This window comes from Rhynchophorus ferrugineus, unplaced genomic scaffold (genome assembly GCF_030347505.1).
Source record: "Rhynchophorus ferrugineus isolate W39M unplaced genomic scaffold, kcgeb_rfMv2 rfM5, whole genome shotgun sequence".
NCBI classification, from domain to species: domain Eukaryota; kingdom Metazoa; phylum Arthropoda; class Insecta; order Coleoptera; family Curculionidae; genus Rhynchophorus; species Rhynchophorus ferrugineus.
In genome coordinates, this window is record NW_027472584.1 from 24911813 (window position 1) to 24928439 (window position 16627).

General features: G+C 29.4%; 5 protein-coding genes across 10 annotated transcripts in view; 3 read left to right on the top strand and 2 right to left on the bottom strand.

Moving 5' to 3' along the window:
* smash (smallish) overlaps nucleotides 1-1001 on the top strand; it is a 54471-nt gene extending 53470 nt beyond the window's left edge. Inside the window, exon 9 of the mRNA XM_076406460.1 lies at nucleotides 39-1001. Coding sequence (XP_076262575.1) covers nucleotides 39-390 — 352 coding nt within the window. The 3' untranslated portion in view covers nucleotides 391-1001. The remainder of the gene's footprint in view (nucleotides 1-38) is intronic.
* Nucleotides 1002-1161: 160 nt separating this feature from the next.
* LOC143197759 (uncharacterized) lies at nucleotides 1162-4407 on the bottom strand. Of its 2 annotated transcripts, none has more exons than XM_076406468.1 (5): nucleotides 3969-4407; nucleotides 2785-3061; nucleotides 2491-2717; nucleotides 2208-2429; nucleotides 1162-2079 (listed from the first exon to the last, which is right to left on the bottom strand). In XM_076406468.1, the coding sequence occupies exons 1-5, from the start codon at nucleotides 4279-4281 to the stop codon at nucleotides 1988-1990; spliced, it is 1131 nt and encodes a 376-aa protein (XP_076262583.1). In that variant the 5' UTR covers nucleotides 4282-4407; the 3' UTR covers nucleotides 1162-1987. The 2 variants fall into 2 exon arrangements, with proteins under 2 accessions (XP_076262583.1, XP_076262582.1); XM_076406467.1 differs by having other exon boundaries at nucleotides 2491-2720; nucleotides 3969-4404.
* A 740-nt stretch (nucleotides 4408-5147) lies between these two features.
* LOC143197757 (FHIP family protein AGAP011705) lies at nucleotides 5148-8541 on the top strand. The gene is made up of 8 exons (XM_076406461.1): nucleotides 5148-5412; nucleotides 5535-5722; nucleotides 5778-6029; nucleotides 6161-6372; nucleotides 6425-6870; nucleotides 6926-7217; nucleotides 7273-7747; nucleotides 7805-8541. The coding sequence occupies exons 1-8, from the start codon at nucleotides 5266-5268 to the stop codon at nucleotides 8124-8126; spliced, it is 2334 nt and encodes a 777-aa protein (XP_076262576.1). The 5' UTR covers nucleotides 5148-5265; the 3' UTR covers nucleotides 8127-8541.
* Nucleotides 8542-8777: 236 nt separating this feature from the next.
* On the top strand, nucleotides 8778-11742 carry LOC143197758 (GTP-binding protein 2). Of its 5 annotated transcripts, none has more exons than XM_076406463.1 (6): nucleotides 8778-8991; nucleotides 9253-9438; nucleotides 9589-9856; nucleotides 9908-10227; nucleotides 10283-10630; nucleotides 10691-11742. In XM_076406463.1, exons 2-6 carry the CDS (start codon nucleotides 9259-9261, stop codon nucleotides 11252-11254), a joined length of 1680 nt encoding a protein of 559 aa, XP_076262578.1. In that variant the 5' UTR covers nucleotides 8778-8991; nucleotides 9253-9258; the 3' UTR covers nucleotides 11255-11742. The 5 variants fall into 5 exon arrangements, with proteins under 5 accessions (XP_076262578.1, XP_076262577.1, XP_076262581.1 ...); XM_076406462.1 differs by having other exon boundaries at nucleotides 8805-8991; nucleotides 10679-11742; XM_076406466.1 differs by having other exon boundaries at nucleotides 8821-8991; nucleotides 9567-9856.
* A 301-nt stretch (nucleotides 11743-12043) lies between these two features.
* SWIP (Strumpellin and WASH-interacting protein) lies at nucleotides 12044-16543 on the bottom strand. Its single transcript, XM_076406469.1, has 14 exons — nucleotides 16362-16543; nucleotides 16184-16311; nucleotides 15973-16132; nucleotides 15748-15920; nucleotides 15472-15693; nucleotides 15187-15423; nucleotides 14960-15136; nucleotides 14571-14903; nucleotides 14433-14517; nucleotides 14091-14329; nucleotides 13724-14040; nucleotides 12787-13673; nucleotides 12540-12733; nucleotides 12044-12444 (listed from the first exon to the last, which is right to left on the bottom strand). The coding sequence occupies exons 1-14, from the start codon at nucleotides 16411-16413 to the stop codon at nucleotides 12388-12390; spliced, it is 3261 nt and encodes a 1086-aa protein (XP_076262584.1). The 5' UTR covers nucleotides 16414-16543; the 3' UTR covers nucleotides 12044-12387.
* Between the last annotated feature and the right edge of the window lie 84 nt (nucleotides 16544-16627).

The window sequence follows — 16627 nt, forward strand, 5'->3', positions numbered from 1 at the left end:
TCGGTCAGTAACAATGTTACTAATTTTATTTTGTTCAGGTCTGATGTTACAGCTAACAAAGAGTTTAACCACCACCCTACTTATGTTAATCATGTACCATCAGTACCTTTCTCACAGCCAGTAGGAGGAGATGACAGCTTGCAAGATAGAATGTTGAGTGTAAGCGGAAAGAAAAAATGCTCCTTCTGTAATAATGAGTTGGGCAGAGGGGCAGCCATGATTATTGAAAGTCTGTGCCTCTTCTACCATATGGAGTGTTTCAAATGCTGCGTGTGTCACATTCAACTGGGAGATGGGCGTATGGGCACAGACGTCAGAGTACGCAACCAAAAACTACACTGTCACAATTGTTATTCTAGCGATGATGGCGTGAAATTCAGTTGCGTTTAAAAATACAGTTCGGAAGTCTGTCATGTTCAAGTTTTGGTGTTGCACTTCTAATATTAATCTGTATATAAATCATCGTCTTCTAAGTGTAAATATATTTAAATATTACATTGTATTTATATTTTGTAAAGTTACAGATGACATTTTTTCTTACCTTTGTTAACCCATCGTTATTTAGTTATTGAATCAAAATTACGCCGCCTATAAGTTATTGGTATAGTTTTAAGAGTAGGTTTTTCAGATAAACCCTTTTACAAATTAATAAAATCTTTTTACACTTATTTAACAAATTTACATTTTGTTATTCAATATAGATTACTAATACGATATAAGTACCATTTTTTTGTCATTTTTTGGTACTTATATGTAGTGATGTTAATGTTAGGCATCTAGACATTTATTTGTTGGTTTCTTTATTCATATTTGGTACATTTATTATTAAAATATATTCATGTTTATTTTATTTGTTCTTTTTAGTAAGAAATTTAAAATGAACTTCTATAACATTATACCAGAATACAATATTATAAGGGTACTGTGAGTTTAAAATACATTTATTTTAGGATATGTTGTGTACAATAAAAGAAAAATAAAATTTAAAGTAATTGTTCTATGTGTGTCTACTTATCGATTCCTAATCAAGTGAAACTAGGGCTAAATGATGATTGCTAAATAAAATTGTAACATTAATTTTTTTTTTATTTCATTCTCAGTTCAATACACATTTTTTTTAATCGATCTGAAATATAATTTTAAATACAACCAAACTCAACATGATATTTCATTATTTTATTAAAAAATAAAATGAAAAACAAAACAATTTGAATTCAACTGAACAAAACAACTGATTTATAGTTGCAACAAACTAAACATTTAGAATAAATAAAAATAATAGCGTTAAATCTAAAACTCATATATTGTCAGGCTTAAGACGTTTAAAACTCTAAGGTCAGGATTTTTCACCTCTGGTTAAATTCAGTTAATCCAAGTTGCTTTTGGTACCATTTTAGTAGCACATGAGTAAAAAATAGTATAAGCAAAAAAAAAGCAACTGCTCGGACATCATGTGAAAAATACACAAATCTAAATTTAACCATGAGGTATACTGGTAATAATATAGTACTAACTAATGTAATGTTTTTAAAAATACCCTTTTTAAAATTATTCCAATTACCAGATTAATAGACTCCTTAAAATAATGAAATAAATAGCAAGCGAGAAATAGCATCAATAATTATATTTAACTAAATTTATATTAAACGAGGTTAAAACTTTTGAAATTATTTAACAAAAATAACATGAAACAATAAATACTTTATCACAAGGATTGTAATTTAAATAGGTGCTTATGATGACATTTTGCCAAAGTAATGATAAATATGCATAGTCAGTAAATATATAAGTCGATTAAATAGAAGTTAATGTAATGAAACAGAACTGTTTCAACAAGATAAGCACCATTTATAAATTAATAGAATATGATAGCAAGAATCACTGGATCAACCATTAAAAATATGGTTCATTCCAGAGAAAAAGTAACAAGAAACCAAATATTTTACATGAACTACCTGAAGAAAAGAACACATTAAATACATTAATGTTATATCCTATAGCTGTAGTTAAGTCCATTTTTTAATTCAACTAAGGCCATAGCTCCTTGAATCTCCTCACTTGAAATTTCTTTGCTCTTTCCTGTGAAAAATGAAATGAAATTTTAACAAAAACAATCATACAAAACGTAAATGAAATAAAACTTTTTACCAAAGGAGAATATACTAAAGAGTTTTGTTAGAATAATGATGATATATAAAAATACTTACCCCCTTGCACACATACTAAGACAGATGGGCGTTGTTGGTTTTTACTTTCTATGTCATTAGATATTTCAGTTAATTTGTGTTCTTCAACTTCGCTGCATATCTCATCACCCCAATTTAACGGACAGGCCAAATCTGTGGTAGAATCCCACAGTCTTTGGTCCTGTACAGCTTCTCTTAACCATCTCTTCTTTGGTAATTCTGATGGTTTAGCTTGAGAGGACTCTAAATAATTATGAAATTACATCCCAAACTAGGACAAAATCATAAAATCTATTACACCTACCTGAACTCATTTCATTTTCTGAACAGCCAGAATTACTGAAGATTGAGGTCTCAAGATCATCCAATTCTGATTTTGGTGAATTTTCAATATCATCTGTGCTTATTCGTGAACAACCTGAATAGTATGCTGAACTACCACTACTGAATACTGAATCTTCACTTTTAAAAACCATTGATTTCTTTGGTGTAGTATCTAAATTTTCATTGGATTTTGATGAGCTTTTATTTCTTCTGGAGAAAATTATATAATTAATAGATTAACTTGAAAGTGAACTTGCATACAGCTGGAAAATACCTGTCAAAGTTTTGCAACCATTCTTTAACCTCAGCACTATGGGTTTCATCATAAGTTTTATCTAAATTGGGTTCTGGTTTAGTGATAAACCTCTTAAGGGTAAATTCAGGATGATCGGGACAATGTCTATTAGCATGAGTAAATCTCTTTGAACAATTAGGAGCTGCACATATAAATGGTTTTTCACCAGTATGAAGCCTTTGATGAGTCTTCAATTGACCAGATTGAGCAAATCGTCTAGTACAGCGTGGATAATCACAAATGTAGGGTTTCTCTCCTAAAACACATTAATTAAAGATATTCTAAGGTACAATAAACAAAAAAATCACCAGAATATTGCATTATAAATGTCCTGTGAATGTATAATTTAAATTCCCCAAATAATTATCTATAATATATCAATTAATATAGCAATTAATAATTATTGGAATATACCTTGTATTAATAAATATAAATATATTGAAGAAAATCGATATAATATATAATCAACAGCATATAATAAAAGCATATAAAATGTGTTCGATGTGTTAACTTTAAACATACTAATTCAGTAAAAGTTAATTAGAACACCCTACTAATCAAAATTGTACTAAATAATTAAATTAAGTAGTAAATAATTCAACATTATATACCAAAGGTAAAACAAAAATAGAAAGTCAAGTTTAAATAGTATTTACTGCTGAATTAGCTATAAAAACATGAGAAGAATATTCTCAAGTTGTTAAATAATCTTAGGCATTTAAATAACGGCAACATTTAAAGTTCAAGATGTCTTCACCTGTACTGGTTTTTAGCAGGATTTTTATATGTCAGAAAACGAATTAAATATATTTGATTTGAAATATGAAGAAAAAAAAATACTTATGCAAATAGAAAAAAAATGAACAGAAATAAACAACATGTATTATATTAATAGAAGCCAACAACCAACAAAGAAGTCTGACCAGTTGTGGATTTAACTTTCGAGATTTCAAGGTACAGTGACTTTTAAATGTAAAATTAAAGGCCACACACCTTAACCAAACTCACAAGTTTTAACGTGAAAGATATGATTACTTTTAAAGATCTACCTTAAATATTACATGCATATATATGAAACTCATCAAAGTTCGTTAAATCGCTCGTATACTATTATTAACAGACATTTAAATAACGGCAGTATTTAAACTTCAAGATGTCCTCACCTGTATGAGTTCTTAAATGGGCTTGTAACGATTTTTCTCTTGGGAAAACTCGATTACAATACATACACTTAATGGAACTTGGAGACGTGGATCCTTCTAAAATTAAAGCATTTAATAAATCGGCCCTTGGTCGCCCCCGCCGGGTTTCTCCTGGCGAATTAACAGTCTTTTCACTCAAGCTTGGGCTTCCATTTTCAAAAGCTTTGTCTCCGATATTAAAGCTAGTTGCCTTTAATATCCGATTACTTGGAGTCACTACCGTTTCACCATCACTATTTGACGACAGTTTATTTCTTTTGGGAGTCGAATACATACTTTTTCACTAAGATTCTCCAGTGTTTTCCTGTACACTTAAATCACACAACCACAATCAAAACAAAGATGCCCAACAATGGCTAGATGGCGCTCTAAAAACGGAGGGAAAAATTTATGGTGCGCACGTTGCGAACCATATCGATTCTATTTTTATTTTTTTGTTATATAATTGGATAGGTTAATTTGTGCACAATTTGTCGAATTTGCTTTTTGTTAAATGTAATTTTAACTAGAACTGATGAGATACCCTTAAACAAAAAATATTTAAAATGTTGAACCAAAATTAAAATGTCAACGCGTATCTGGTTTAGTTTGACGAAAAATGAAAGTATTAAAATCCATATAGAGCAATTCTTTTATATTATCATTCTTAAATTCTGATCTAATTGTGCCTGAAATAATGCTAAAATTTCATGATTTAAATTTTTGTTAAAGGTTTTATTACAATAATAGAAATATTACAAACACTTAATATATAGAATATTAATTCCAAGAAGACATTTTAAAGGCAATTTTAGAAATTAAGATTATCTATTACAATCGTAAACAAAAGTTCATGCACCTTTGATAAAGATAATGTTATGGTTCATTTAACGGAATTTATAAAAATATTAATAGAATAAATTTTCCTTTCCCTTAATAATTTTACCATAAAATTATTCTATATATTTAACGGATTACATCTACGCTCATTTTCGCAAAATCGCTCATCAAGAGCCGAGCGATTTTATTCATTATGGAGACGTTACCACTAAGTAAACATAATTAAAAAAAGTAATTAAGAGAGAGAAATCAACAACTAAATTCGTAAACAAAAAAGTGCATTTGCTGATATCTATAATCTGACGTTTATTCTGTCACTAGTGTAACGTCATTATTATCAAAAGTGTGGGTTACGATGTGAAATGGACAGCATTTTCGCTCAGCGTTAAAGCAAAAATTATTTGATATAAAATGTTGTAATACATATTTAGTTTATATTATGGAATGGTGGCTAAGGAATAATCCCTTTAATCAAAAAAATAATAGAATTTCTATAAATCCTGAAGAAGAATGTGATCCACAGGCTTGTTATGATAGTTTTAAGGGACATTGGGATCAAGCCCTAAAAATTTTGCAACGAGTACAGGCAAGTACAATATTATTATAAACAAAGAGAGGTTGTCAACAGGTTAAATATATGATCTATATAAACAACCTGTCAACATTCACCAGAAGATTAATTAGTTAAAATTTGGTATGTCTTTACAGCAATTACCTTGTCATGATGATGTTCTGGGTGTTGTTAACCATTTGGAGCAAATGGTTACTTTACTAATATATGACATGAAAAAGACGGTTCGATTAGGTCAAACTATAAATTCATCCAAATGTCTATCATATATTTCAACTGAAAACATTCTTGATAAATTATTTGACTGGAGTATGAAATCTGGCAAGCAAGTTGTGATAATATTTTTTATAGTACATAAATTATGAATTTAAGTATTTCAGATATAAAAATGCAGTAAGATGTGAACAATTAAAATTGTATGATACACTAATAGGTCATGCAAGAGATTTTATACTTGAAGACAATTCATTTGTAAAACCAATGATAAAGTTACTAAATTCTTGCTATGGAGAAGTATTTTCAAAAGAAGTGGAAAAAATGTTAGTTGATTTATTGAGTCAGATTAGTACACTTTTAGTACAGCACCCAGAATTTATTAAGTTATTTTTTGTTAAGGATAAAAGCGTTAACAGGTAATGTTATTTCATTTTTATCAATTTACGTTGTATTTTAAAATAGCTATTAACATTACCATATATATAAATAGATTAAGATAAGGTTTATTTGTTATATAAGTCAATGTCATTTATTTGGTTCGTTTAAGGTTTACAATTTTTTCATTACTTATACCTTTTGTACATAAAGAAGATTCAATAGGAATGAGAGCCAGGGATGCCTTGCTTCTTTGTATGTCACTGTCACGAAAAGATAAAGATGTTGAAATATACATATCAGAGCATTCAAATTTTTCTGTTCTTGTAGCTTCAGGTCTTAGTGGACTGTATTCAGTTCTGCCTAATGTAATTGATGACATAGGTATAAAATAATTGACGGTTTTGTCCATTTTTATTTTGTTTGGTTGTCGTAGGTGTACCTGATTGGCACTGTTTTACACCTGATGATGTAAATGAAATAAAAGGACTTTTATCATTTGTCACCTCATTAGAATTTAGCAACGCAATTGCGCAAGTGGCACACCCTGTAATAAGAAGACAACTACAGGAATTTTTATACAGAGGTTTTTTGATACCTGTGTTAGGAGCTGCTTTAAATCAAAACAATATACAAGAGCAAGTAGCTGCTACTGCATATTTAGAGCTAATTATACGCACAGTTACTGAGCCAGGACTTTTACATGCGGTATTGCAGTTTTTGCTTAAAGTTGAGTATGATGGAGAGAGATTACTAAATATATTGATACAAAGGATTAATTCAGAAAGACAACTATGCTTAGTATCTTTAGCAGTCTTTGAAAGCATGATAGATTTAAATTGCGAAGATCTTTTATTAGAACTTGTCTTTAAATACTTGCAAGTAAGTTTTCTATTGGTGTCCATCAAGTTTTTGCTGAAAGCTTTTTTAATTTTAGCCATGTTTTCATTTAATGATATCACAACGTAAAGTTTTACTACCTTTGGATCCTTTGTGTCCTAGTTTTGAAAAACTCTTACTATTAGCACCAAAGTGTTGTCAGTTATCTGACGATGTAAATATTGATGGAAATTTTGTTCAGTGGAATCATTTTAAACATAAGCAAAGCTTATATGGAAAATACTATGCATATTTATGTGATGCTAGACATAAAATAGCTCAATGTCAAAAGGCTTGTTCAATGTGGAGTAATAATTATAATGGCGATGATGAAATGTCTCCAAATACAGGTAATCATTTAGTTATTTCCTTTTTAAAATTTTAGTGATATATTGAATGTCTTAGATGAAAAGTCTGACAGTTTAATATCGTTAGAGAGAAGTAGTGGGTATGAGAGTTTCAGCATGAATCTAGATGAACAAGAGTTCTGGCAAATATCATCAAACAAACCTAAAAGATCAAATATAGCATTTAGCCTGGAAGACAGTACACATTTAGAAGAGTCTCCTAGTGCAGGTCCATTTTTAACAATCCTCCTCGAAAAACTCAGGAACTTTCTCTCAAATTCTATTTATGTCAATATGCATTTGACAGGGTTAATATCGAGACTTGCGGTTTATCCTCAAACATTACTCAGAGCCTACTTGCTGGATTATAGCTTGGTGTTACAACCAAATGTACCATCGATATTTGAAATAATTGGTATTGTCAAACAACAAATTGATGACTATATGACTAGGCAACCAGATAGAGCAGGATTAATAAGATACGCTCAAGATGTTTTGGTGGACAGGGAAATAATGTTAGTGAACATTCGAAGGTATAACAACATGTTTAGTGTATCATTATCACGTAAAAACTAACTATTGTTTTCTAGGTATCACTCAGAAAAAAATGATATCCCAAAACCGTCTCAACCCCAGGGTTCACCAGAACCATTTCAGCGAAACGGTCCTAAACGGAGAAGTTTAAATATTCCATCTTTAACAAGCATGTTTGCTAGACGGCCTAGTCAAATAGATACAAGTTTACCCATCGTCACGTCCCCACAAGAACTACAGTTTAACTTGATATATCCGAAATTTAACGAAGGTCAACATGTGGCTCTGTGTGCTGTGCTATTAGATGAGTGGGTCAAAGAGTTAGCTGCTTTAGCACAAGAGCATACTATCGCTCAACTTGCCACACTTGTTAATTAGAATCTTTTTCTATTTGTGATCGTTTCATTTTAATTGAAACTATATTTAACGCAGATATTTCGTTCTACTCTCTTTTGAAGCTTACTTTTTACATTTTAAATTATTGTATAAAGTCGATTTTTCTGAGTTTCAATATGTATATAGATATTATGAGTGATTTATTTGTATAGTGAGTGAAATATTTATATATATTTTTTGTTTTATTTTTAATGTTGTAATGATGTGCAATACAGACTTAAGACAATTATTTCTAAACAAATCAAGAGGTAAAGCGTAGTGTAAAGAATTCTATCTAAATATTTCAATTTGCCTTAATAACATTGTGACAAAGTTAAAAATAGGGTAAAACCGATTATGTTTAACTACATTGTTGCAATTAAAAATTCTAAAAATAGAAATATATTTTTTAAGACATGTTATGTTTTTATTTTCATCCCGATCTTATTCCTCGATTATTTTTCTTGGACCCTCCTGTGTTTTCCTTTGTTTTTACAACAACCTAAAATCATCTTTACCCCTTCCTTTGATATTCCCAAGAAGGAACTGGTCCTTTATTGCTCATTGCTAATTTAGTGGGGATTGGAGCGGTATTTTTAAAGGCAAACTAGCCAACTGGTAGTGATGTTTCATCATACTGAGATAATCTAACCTATTGAAATATTTATTTTTAAAAATCGATACATTTGACTTTGTTGACAGTTTGACAATACAAAAGTTTAATAATCAAAAATATTTTGAATGGGTACTTTATACTCTTACTTGAGAAAATGATTCAATATGTTGTTTTATTATAAATACTTTGTATCAATATAAAAATTTGTCTATATATTTCAATGAGAATTATATTTTAAGTGAAGGAAACAAAGTAAGTACAAATATCATCAATATCCTTTAAAATAATTTTGGCAGCTAAAGTGTTTTTGTTTGATTTCAAAAATAATTTTATTTTTACTCAATCTATCTTAGTTTTGATTTAGTATTTTACTTGGAGGTACAGTCATTGCACTTTTAAACAACAACAATTTTACTTTCACTTTATTTCATAATATTAAGAGTGTTATAATAATTTACTTATAGAATAAACAGTATGGACTAGAAAGCTTCTTTATTTGTATTATTTTTTTAGGAAACAATGGATTCATTTTTTAGCCTTTTTGATCCAAACAATGGAAATGACTGTTCAATGTCTGACGATTTTACTTTGGATAATAATCAAAATGCTTTACCACCAGAACCTCAACTGGGTAATGTGGAATATAAGTTAAAAATTGTTAATCCAACTAAACAAAGATTTGAACATTTAGTTACTCAGGTGTGTATTATTATGCTTTTCAAAGAAGTTTTATAACATTGTGCAAAATGCAATTATTAATGACCTCAACTTCCATATGCTAAGTAGTCATCGCTACATATGCTATGCTTTAAGTAATATTTATATAGGTTTTGAAGAATCTTTTTATAGCTAAAATGGAGACTTAGGGAAGGGAATGGTGAAGCCATTTATGAGATAGGTGTAGAAGACAGTGGTGTACTAACAGGACTTTCTAAGGCAGATATGAAAGCTAGCTTGCAGACTTTGAAACAAATGGCAACAAAATTAGGAGCTACGACTACACTTTTAAGAAAGAGAATCCTAGATAATTCTAGAAGTATTGCAGAGGTCTTAGTTCGTAAAGTACCTGATGATCAAAATAATATAGAAATCAGAATAGCTGTACTGGGGAATGCAGGTGAGTCATAGAACTGAATAATATTCAAAAATACAGGTAGATTTTCTATAGATGCAGGTAAAAGTACATTATTGGGTGTTTTAACACAGGGAAATTTAGATAACGGACGAGGTAGAGCAAGATTAAATATGTTTCGTCATCTCCATGAGATCCAATCAGGTAGAACATCCTCTATCTCACATGAGATATTGGGTTTCAATTCCCAAGGACAGCCAATCAACTACAGTTCTAGCGAACTCATTACTGCTGAAGAAATTTGTGATAGTTCCACCAAGCTTGTTACATTTCTAGATTTAGCTGGACATAAAAAGTACTTGAGGACCACAATACAAGGCTTGTCAGGGTATTCGCCACATCATGCAATGCTTGTAGTATGTGTTTTTTTATAACTAAAAAAGCATATATCTGGACTAGTTAATTTTCTAGATATCAAGTACAGCTGGTGCTGTTGGAATGGCTCACGAACATCTAGCCATTGCAGTAGCTTTAAATCTACCATTTTTCATAGTCATCACAAAAATTGATCTAGTTGATCCATTACATACTATGGAAAATTTAGAATCTTTTTTAAAACAAGTGGGAAGCAGAAGGGTTCCATTAATAGTCAAAACTTTAGATGATGTTATAACAGCAGGGGCCAACCTACTAACAGAAAATGTGGTGCCAATATTTTGCGTTTCAAGTGTCAGTGGAGATGGATTAGAATTACTTACTAAATTTCTATATGTTCTACCTCCCGGTACTAGTTCCAAAGAGAAAGAGAGGCTAGAGCAAGTAAATTCAGTTTATCTAATTAATTGTTTTTCAAGTAATATTGTACAGTTTTCCTTACAGGAATCACCGGAATTTCATATCGATGAAAATTTTAGAGCAGGCGAATTGGGTCAAATCTTAGGAGGCTTGCTAACCAAAGGTGTTATAACTGAAGGTACGCCCATGCAGATTGGCCCAATGAAAGATGGATCATTTCAAGACGTTTCTGTAAAATCAATTCATAGAAATCGAGTCCCATGTCGGATGGTAAGAGCAGGACAGAGCGCAGCTATTTGCCTGGACACCTACATAAATGGTCTTCGAAACGGTATGGTTTTAATTGCCAAAGGTCAAAACGCATATGGCAGTCTTTTTTTTCAAGCAAGCGTATCGGTATTATTTCACGCAACCGCTATATATCCGGGATTTCAAACGACCGTCCATATAGGTAATGTCAGACAAACAGCTGTGGTTATCGGTATTTGCTCGTCAAAATGCATTCATACTAACGAACGCGACTCTGTTTTGTTTAAATTTAAAAATCATCCTGAATATGTCACCGTGGGACAACGATTGTTATTCAGGGATGGTGCAGCTAAAGGTATAGGAGAAATAACACAAGTTTTTCCTTTGAAAGTAACATAATTTATTTTATTACCCGGTACTTAGTACAAAAATCTTTTTATTGAAATGTAAAAAAAGTACATATCTTTGTCTGCAATATTCATTATTATTCATAATTCTTTATTATAGACAAAAACTATTTTTGTGGCAATAACATTATCAGCGGAATGTAGTCAATGTTTGATTGGATTGTTTATTTTTCTTTTTTTAATTAGTCTTTTTTTAATTTATTTATATTATATAATAAACTGTGTGATGTAAATTTTTTACTGTATGCTTTATTGTAATTTAAAAAAAACTGTGATTGTATATAAATGTTAGAGTATTTATTTTTTCAGTATTAATGTACTAGGTGTAACGTTGTTACCAAGAAACAAAAAAAACAGCACTGTAAATAATATATAGGTGTAATGTCATAATTGTAATAAAAAAATATAAGACAAATTTATAGAATAGTCAAAATTTTATGTACAACTAAAACGGACGTCAAATAAATACTAGATTTTTAATATCCATTGTTATAATTCATTATCCTTGCCTTAAATTCGACGTCTTTCTTGAGGCTTTTCCATTGTGATTACCTACTATAGAAGTCAACCCATATTAAGCACTATCAGCTATATCTTACTTTTTCGTTTTTTTTCTATTTAGTTTGTTGTTTTATCAAGTTAGCCGAGTGCCCAACATGTTATGTCACTAATATACTACTTTTAAAAAAAAATCTACTTCATAATATTGCATATATTTCTCAGATTAATTTATGTAGAGAGGTAACTTCAACTAGAGGTTAATTTAAAACGCCAACAAAACTTAGTTACAAATAATTTTATTAAACAAATGATTATAAAGCTCTATACAAGTGTTCAGACAACAAATGAACATCGTAAATATACCTTTTACATTGTATAATATAAGTAAGAAATTAACAATAAATATCGACCAAAAAAATAATTTCATTATGTAATTATTCATACAATCGCTTATATTGAACAATGAAAATAATTAATAACAAATATTCAAAATAATTATGTCTGCAAAAATAGCCCAAAAATTTGGATTCCTAAAATTATATATTTATAATTGCAGTAATATAGTCAGTTAGTGTTAAATCTCTATGTAGATAACAAATGAGCAAATGTTAATATTCAAATCAATTATGTTTGAAAAAATAGTCTTGCGCTGCAATAACTGTATTCTAAGAGTTTGAATTCCTAAAATAATAAATAAATTGATATTAAATTAATACAACCTTCTAGATTAATTGACAATTATTACAACTATTCTGGTTAAAATATTATATACTAACCCTTTTAAAGGAAGAAATTCTTTTTTCGCTTAAAGTCAGTGTTTGTTTCAATTTCCTGTCATCATTATTGGACAATGAAATTTGTTTATCTATGTTAGCTATTTCCAATGAGAACTTTTTCTGCACCGATTCAAACCAGTGTAGTGAATTTAAATGGTTCTCTTGATCTAGTAGTTCAATAATATATGCTAGACCTAGAAAAACGTGTTTCATTTGTAACATGTCACAAACTAAGTGTCTAATTTACCTAAGGCAAATCCATCATCAGTGAAGGCACTATTGGCTTTATTTTTTTTAAATAGTCTCTCTTTGCAGGTTAAAGAGTGCTCAACAAAATTGATTGTCAAAGGTGGTACGATAATGTAAAAGTTCTTTAGATGTAAATTGTTAGGATTGCGAAAATGAGTTAAAAAGCCTTTTACTAAAAGCTTAAAATACTCGGTGGTATTTTCAAAATTATCCGTTAAATTCTCTAGATTTTTCATTAAAGAATCTGTTGCCTTTTTACTCATATCGTTGAATGTCTCGTTTTCACTAATTTCCTTCAATTTTTTTACTTGAGTAAGATCAGGTATAAAACATGTACCTTCCGCTAGGCATCTATTCCCACCAGATCTTATTAATCGTATATATCCCATCGCGTTGCCAATTTGTGTGATAACCTTTCGAAATAAATCCAAATAACTTTCTCCATCTGGCGTACCCAGTTTCCTAATGCCAGTATTAAATTTATCAGCCCTCTCGTACGGATACATATGGTTAAATTCATTTTTATGTTCAACAAAATATCGTAAATCCTTTAATAAGCGAGATTTTATTTGTTCGTCGAATAGAAACTGAGAAAATACACGAAATTTATTTTTTAGAAATTGATAGGTGTAATTTACAGTGGTATTCATGATACCTATACCGTGCGTTCGAATTGAATTGGCTACATGAGATATATTTATGGAGTTGAGATGTTTGTTATCGCTAGATTCTTCAATAAATACTTGCGTATTTAAATTGTATAAATATTTTTGAACGAATACGTTTATATTTCTCATTATTTCAAGAACATCCAATCCTTGGTCTAATGTTTGCATGGGTAGATCATCATCTACACTTTCTAAACCATACTGGAACAAAGCCAATCTAAAATATATTAATGTATATAATTAGACACAACTACAACATAAGTATACCTTCTCATTTCGCCGTAAGTTTTCCAATCATATAATACCACTGTCGTTAAATTATAAAACATTACACTTAAATAGTGTTCCGTTTCATTTCTAATGCTTTTGTAATAATTATTAATTGGCGAAGGCAGATATTTGTCGAAATTTATTAAGGAATAATCTTGAAACGGATCAGACGGTGGCAATTGCAAATGTAAATGAGTTTGCAGTCGTAAGTTTGTCTCTATTTTTTGATTGATAGGCCCATATAAATCAGATAGTAGTATTTTATTAACCGCGTCATAAGTGGACTCACAATCAGCTAATGCCTTTAATATCAACTAAAATATAATCAGTTATATTAAAATAACGTAAAAATATGTATGCTTACTGAGTATCTCTTGATGTTGGCCTTTGTGGAAATTAATTTATTGCAATATACTGGCAGGAGATAGTTATAATGCCAGTATAAGACTGAACAGTTACAAAATTCTTGCACTAATGTAGAATATTTAGTAATAATGTCTAGTTGTGTTAATACCTGTCGTATCTCTGATACATATGTTCCTGTTAAACCACTCGCAGAGAGCGCCAGATTTGCAATTAAAACTCTCCATTTTGTATTCGGGCCTATAACATACGCCATAAGGGTTTAACACAAACTATTATTTAAAAAAAATTGGGTATAATAGAATCATTAAAAAAAATAGATATATACAGTTAAAACATATACCTTTCAAAGAATTTTCACAAACATTCAGAGCGGATAATATATCCAACTGCAATTTTTTATATGATTTGTCTTGAACTTGATTTTTCTATAAAAACATACTTTATAGAATTACCATAACAAAATAACTAGTTACCGTACCTTTAAAGTAGCTAGTATCAATAGCGCTTTATGTTGTAAATGTTGAGATATTAAAACAATTAAATAGCACACCAGTAACATATTTTTCTCAAATGCTAAAAAAATACATTTTAATATTTCAACAAGCTGACACACACAACTCAGAACTGTTTTGGTTATTGGTAACATTTTATCACTGTGTATATTCATAATCCAAGTTACATAATGATTAACTTTTCTTAATAATTTTAAACCATCAAAAAATAGTACACTTATATCTTGTAATTGTTTTAATTTTAAATTAGTTGTGTTTATCTTAATTTTTTTCTCCAAATCTATTAAATAATGACAAGCCTGGAATAATCATGTTATGTTTAAAGGTAAAAGTACTATTATCATTAAAAACCTACCTGAAAGCAGAGTTGATTTGTATCTTTAGGAAAATTTTGAACCATAATGTTAATATAATTCAGTCTATAACTCTCAATGCTCTTCTCATCTATATGTTTAGTTAACGATTGAACATGTTTTAGTAAAAAATGCTCAGGGTACCACATTATATTACCAATAAGTGTACATGCTGAAATCTAATATGCAATGACTTTCTTTGCTCTGTCACAATGAATGAAAGTAATACCTTTTTATTCAAATCCAAAAGCCTTTTTGTAATTTTCTTGTCACTGTTTCCAAAAATATTGTAAGACAATGATACAATAACATTAAGTTGTAACCACATGTCTACATAAAAAATGTTGTCTTCATCTTTTTCTAATTCATTAAGTCGATATAATAAGAAGTTCTGGAATTCAATATTAAGGCTACAATTTTTTATATCTATTATTAGATCATTTTCTAGGCACTTTTCAATGGAATTCTAAAAAATAGTAATAGTGACATCCATTACTGTTTATGAATTATTTACCTTTAATATTGTTCCTGATAATAAAGAGGACTCAAGAACACTTGAAGTTACATCCAGTGATCTTAATTCATTTATATCAAAATTGAATTTTACGTTGTTGTGTAATACATTTTTTAAAGTTCTTCTATATAAAAGCCACTGGTCTTTTAATAATTGCTGGTCTAATAAAGCATCAAACTTCAATAAACAAATTAATAAATCTCCAAGTAAATTAATTAATTCCTAAAAAATACATTATAACATTGAAACACTCTACAATTAACTTATATTTCTTACTGAAAAAGATGGTGTAGTATTTGATATATAAAAACCTTTATTTAATATACTACTGAGCTGTTTTAGTATCAAAATAATTATATCACTATTCCTATTAACAAATATTTGGATTTTCTGTAATGGTTCGATAATATTGTAAATTGATTTAAGATTTTCTTCATTTTTGTTAAATGCTAAAACATATATTAAATGTACTATTTACATAAGTAATTACAAATACCATACATCCCTCAAAATATAGAAAGGGTTTATATAATTCAATAGCATCTCTTTTTAATAATTCAATTTCCTGGCATATTCCAGCAAGAGTGCATAATATTTTTGACAGTGTTTTATTATCTGAATGAGTTAAATGCAACACAGAAACACTTTCATTTACTTCTTCCTGGAAATAAACAATTAACCTTTTATTTATGACGGATGTAAAGTACCTTACACTCAAAAATATTGGCTCAGCAGTAATACTACAAACATTTGTAAACTGATGTTTTCTTTCTCTTGTTTGTTGAGTAAAATTTTCAATAAAGTTCCCAAATTTATGCAATTGAGTTTCACCAATCAGCCCTAAAATTTACTGCTGTGATAAATGATGTTTTGTTATGTTTAAATCTTACTTTGTGTTTCGGCATTAAATTTTTTTTCGGTTAAATCTGACGGTTCCCACATTTTGACATTTTTGAAAATTCTCTAGATAAAATAATCTTTATTTTCTTTTCAGATGACAACACAAATTATACAGCACTATAGCTATAATCTTGTTTTATACATTTTGTTTTTGTGAATGACAACTCATATAACCTTATTATTTATATGACATTTTAGTTTCATATTGTTTTAACAGATGGCGCATTAAATTTTTTAAATAAACATATAAGCTTAC

Coding starts and splice junctions, on each gene's coding strand:
- SWIP (XM_076406469.1), bottom strand. CDS start 16,413: ATGTGGGAACCGTCAGATTTAACCGAAAAAAAATTTAATGCCGAAACA. Junction 15,921..15,972: donor CTTTCTATATTTTGAGGGAT/GTATGGTATTTG, acceptor TATATGTTTTAG/CATTTAACAAAAATGAAGAA. Junction 15,137..15,186: donor TTTTGGATTTGAATAAAAAG/GTATTACTTTCA, acceptor ATTGCATATTAG/ATTTCAGCATGTACACTTAT.
- LOC143197758 (XM_076406462.1), top strand. CDS start 9,259: ATGGATTCATTTTTTAGCCTTTTTGATCCAAACAATGGAAATGACTGT. Junction 9,857..9,907: donor AGCTGTACTGGGGAATGCAG/GTGAGTCATAGA, acceptor GATTTTCTATAG/ATGCAGGTAAAAGTACATTA. Junction 10,631..10,678: donor AGAAAGAGAGGCTAGAGCAA/GTAAATTCAGTT, acceptor AATATTGTACAG/TTTTCCTTACAGGAATCACC.
- LOC143197757 (XM_076406461.1), top strand. CDS start 5,266: ATGGAATGGTGGCTAAGGAATAATCCCTTTAATCAAAAAAATAATAGA. Junction 5,413..5,534: donor AAATTTTGCAACGAGTACAG/GCAAGTACAATA, acceptor ATGTCTTTACAG/CAATTACCTTGTCATGATGA. Junction 6,373..6,424: donor TAATGTAATTGATGACATAG/GTATAAAATAAT, acceptor TGGTTGTCGTAG/GTGTACCTGATTGGCACTGT.
- LOC143197759 (XM_076406467.1), bottom strand. CDS start 4,281: ATGTATTCGACTCCCAAAAGAAATAAACTGTCGTCAAATAGTGATGGT. Junction 3,062..3,968: donor CCATTTAAGAACTCATACAG/GTGAGGACATCT, acceptor AATGTGTTTTAG/GAGAGAAACCCTACATTTGT. Junction 2,080..2,207: donor CTTAGTATGTGTGCAAGGGG/GTAAGTATTTTT, acceptor CATTTTTCACAG/GAAAGAGCAAAGAAATTTCA.